Source organism: Triticum dicoccoides, chromosome 2B, assembly GCF_002162155.2.
Source record: "Triticum dicoccoides isolate Atlit2015 ecotype Zavitan chromosome 2B, WEW_v2.0, whole genome shotgun sequence".
Lineage (NCBI taxonomy): Eukaryota > Viridiplantae > Streptophyta > Magnoliopsida > Poales > Poaceae > Triticum > Triticum dicoccoides.
Genome location: NC_041383.1, coordinates 455,362,007 through 455,365,746, shown reverse-complemented (window position 1 = coordinate 455,365,746; position 3,740 = coordinate 455,362,007). Strand labels below are relative to the sequence as shown.

Here is a 3,740-nt window from a genome sequence, read left to right as displayed (position 1 = left end):
GAGTGCTATCCATTAACAAAAGAAAAAGAAAACTCCAGTGGTAGTAGGTTGCCGCGCGCGCACTCTAGCCGCGACGGAGTCTGTGGGCGTCCCGGATTTGGCGCGGCGGCGCCGCTCCAATCTCGTTGGCTCAACGTGACGGAGCCCACAGGTGTCCCGGAATTATGCGCAACCGCCGGCGTGCGCTTGTCTGTGCGTGCGAGATCTCGTTCCCATCCGAATCCGACAGAGACGGTGGGTGGGGCCGTCGGACCAGTGGGCGGGACCCACGGTTTCGGGGTCCGGGAGGAATCCCGGGCAGCGGCCCGCCCTGCCCGCGGGCAGGCCATGCCCGTATAAAGCGAGGGGTATTCGCTGGAGCAACGCAGTTTGCCGCTGTCGGCACCTCCTCTCGCCCGGGCAGCTGCTTCCACCCCCCGCTTTCAGATTTTTAGGTACTACTAATCTCAAGTTCTTTCGATTCTTCTGCTGCTTAGCACTGAATATCGTAGTGTTAATTTCACCTGTGTGCGCACTAGCATACAACTGATTACCACCAACCGTCCTCCTCCTTGAGCTGTTGATTACACGGCGTGGACACGGCAAAACTTGTTCTGTCTTTGTCGATTTGTTTCATGCCCTGATGAACGCTCAATCTAATTCTCCGGTTATTAATTGGAGATCGGAACGAATCATGTATTTACTCGCTCGTTAAAGTCGCCCTTAATGATGCCTATGCAGACCCGCGACAGAAATGGCTTCCAACTACGTGGACACCACGGGGGAGGAGGGAAGGTTCCACACCCACGGCCACCACAGCAACAGCACGACGCCGACCGGCGAGGCCGCGTCGCCGAAGAATACACGGAGGAGGTGGCCCGGGTCGGCGTCGGCGCCATCCGGTGCAGGCCACGGGCCTGCTTCCAAGTGCGTCTGCGCGCCGGCCACCCATGCCGGGTCCTTCAAGTGCCGTTTCCACCGCACCAACTCCCAGGGCCACGGCCACGGCCAGGGAAGCCGTCCTTCTTCGCCTCCTTCACCGGTCGCGGCCAACGCGGTGCCGCGGCACCCGGCCTCGCCGTCCTCGTCCTCCGGCACCGTCACGACCCAGTGACGCAACTCAAGCATCGGCTTCGAGAATCAAGAACGCTCGACAATGAAAAGGGAAAGGAAGATCATATACATATCATAAGAAAGGGAGTTTATTTACTGCTCCCTCGATGTATTGTGTCGATTGGAGAACTCTTGTTTTCTCTCTCTCTCTACTCCACCCCGTCTTTTGTTGGGATCTCCCTTGAATCGAATGGACTTTCCTCTCCATGGAAGGAAATTATCCTGCTTGCCTGCTGCTCCCCACCCTCCATTTGAGATGGAGTTATATTGGTCAGAGACTATGAGCTTGTGTGGTGTTTTCTTGCGATTATCATTTCAGTTAAATCCATGCTTCTTGCAAGATTTAAGATCTTAATGGGCTCAGTAATTTTTTTCAGTTGGGGCCATGAGTTGGAGGAGCATCTCTTAGTACGCAACAGATTTGCTAATGCAAATGAGCCAACCAGATATAACAGGGTATTTTTTTCGTTGAAACGTATGACAGGGTATTTTGGTAGTACATCACCCCTGAGATCTCAGATTTCTTGGATCGCGAAAAATAGTAAGTCACAGACACAGGTCTGGTAGTACTATTTACCATGGTGCTTCCGCGTCCCTTGGTGGTTGCGTTCACTTCACTGCCAGCCCATTCTGGTGCTGTCTTGATTAAGCGTTTGTTTATGTTATCATGTGCATGATTTGTCATCGCTGTATGATCATGTGGTACTGCCACAACAATCGGACGAACCTTGCAAAGATTCGTCCAGGTGTAATTAAATTATATCGATCTTGCTATTTCGTAGGCAATCAAGATCTATTTTGACATGTAGAAGATCAAGAAATTAATGTTTCTAAATTACTGCTAATCCTTACATGAATGAAGGCTCAGACTTAGAGCGCCGGCGCCCCCGCCCCCCGCCCCCGCGCCGCCCCTAGCGGGCGTCTCGGGGGGTGATTCCCCTCCCGCCGGCGTAACCTCCCTCTCTCTCCATCTCTCCTCGCCGCCGCACGAGGCTGGCGCCGGGCCATGCCTGGGGCGCGGTCTGGGACTGCGGCGGCGGGGTCGGCTCCGCTCCGATCTGCATCGGAGGGTCTCGGATCCGGGCGCGGCCCCTGGCGAGGCTCCCTGTCTCCTGCGGCGGGCAGTGGGGTGGGCGTGGTGCCGGCGATCTGGTCGGGTGGCCGACGGATCTCCGGTGGCCTGGGGCCTCGCGTGGCTGCCTTGGCGGCTGGCGGCGCCAGATCTGGCTGCTGGCCTTCTTCCCTGCTCGGTGCGCTTCTCCTGCGAAGGTCCCTGGGTGTGCTGGATGGCATGCCTATGGGATGCGGGCGATTTTGGTGGTCGGGATCCAGATCGGGGGAAACCCGGGTCGGCTCCGGCCGGCCGCGATGACAACGACGTCCGCGGGCGCCGATTTCTTCATGGAGACGTCTGTCAAGGTCTGCCCTTCCACTCCCCACCACCTAGCTTCTCGGGTGAAAACCTAACTCCGGTGGGCGGCGGCGGCGTCTTTGGCGCCGCGACCTTCTTGAAGGCACCGCCTTGAGGGCTGGGTGGTGGCGGGCGCTGTTTGGGGTCGATGACAGCTGCCGACGGCGTGCCCTTCTTCGCCCAAGCCTCCGCTTTTCCTCCGACGCGTTCCAGTTTTCCTGGGGGCGTCGTTTTGGAGTAAGTGTTGGTTGGGGGGATGGTGGAGCGGTGTTCCATCTCACACATTGATGGCGGCGGATGTCGGCGGCATGGCGCTGTGGAGGCTCGATGTCCGATGCACGAAGATGGACTCGCGCAGGAGGAGGTTGTTGTTTGGCGTCATGGTGGCGTCAATGGCGGAGTGGCCAGACATGGTAGAAGCCTCAATTTGATCTGAAGACGAACCTGTGGAAGATGACGGCGACGACACACGAGTGTGTCTGACCGGATTATGCCCCAGACCTGGTATGTGGCTCGGCTGGGGCTTCCGAGTGTGTTTCGGCTTTCGGCTTTTAATGTTAGGTTTACGTGAGTGGTCTGGGTAGTGGTCCGGCTAGCACCCCTTCTTCATATTGGATAGGAGTAGTGGCATATGTTGTCAAGATGGTGGATTCAGGCACATTGGTGTAATACTTTGTATGGTCCTCGAGAATAATCAATAAAGTGGCCGTATGCATCTTTCAGATGCAGAGGCCGGAAGTCATCCTCCTTTTTAAAAAAAAACTGCTAATCCTTACATGTCTAAGCACGAGATTTTCGTAAGGACTGTCAGTATTCACGTAATAACAATATATCTAACTCGAGTAAGCGATCGACTCCACCGTATGCTATTTTTCCATTCTTTTTTTTGCGAGGTAAAAGAGAGTTTTATTCCATATTGATATGGTTACAATCCAGAGGCAGTAATTGCTCTATACAAGGAGGTCCTTGACCAAGCCACACAGCTGTGGCCCGCTCATCACGACTATATAATGACAAACAATCTGCTATCCTATTTTGCTCTCTTGTAAGCTTCTGGGGAACAAACTCCCGGATAAGCATGTGTGCTTTTATCTCTGCAACTAAGCGCCCATACACTGACCTGCTTAGTCTAGAATCGGAAAGACATGACAATGCTTCAGAAGAGTTGGACTGAACAACAATAAAACCCTCTGAGTGCTGGATTGTCAAAGCCATGCCCTGCATTAGTGCGTGAATC

At 54.7% G+C, this 3,740-nt stretch overlaps 1 protein-coding gene across 1 annotated transcript; it reads left to right on the top strand.

Moving 5' to 3' along the window:
* The first annotated feature begins 286 nt into the window (after positions 1 to 286).
* LOC119364171 lies at positions 287 to 1,136 on the top strand. The gene is made up of 2 exons (XM_037629598.1): positions 287 to 434; positions 721 to 1,136. The coding sequence occupies exon 2, from the start codon at positions 734 to 736 to the stop codon at positions 1,091 to 1,093; it is 360 nt and encodes a 119-aa protein (XP_037485495.1). The 5' UTR covers positions 287 to 434; positions 721 to 733; the 3' UTR covers positions 1,094 to 1,136.
* Positions 1,137 to 3,740: the final 2,604 nt, after the last annotated feature.

Coding starts and splice junctions, on each gene's coding strand:
- LOC119364171 (XM_037629598.1), top strand. CDS start 734: ATGGCTTCCAACTACGTGGACACCACGGGGGAGGAGGGAAGGTTCCAC.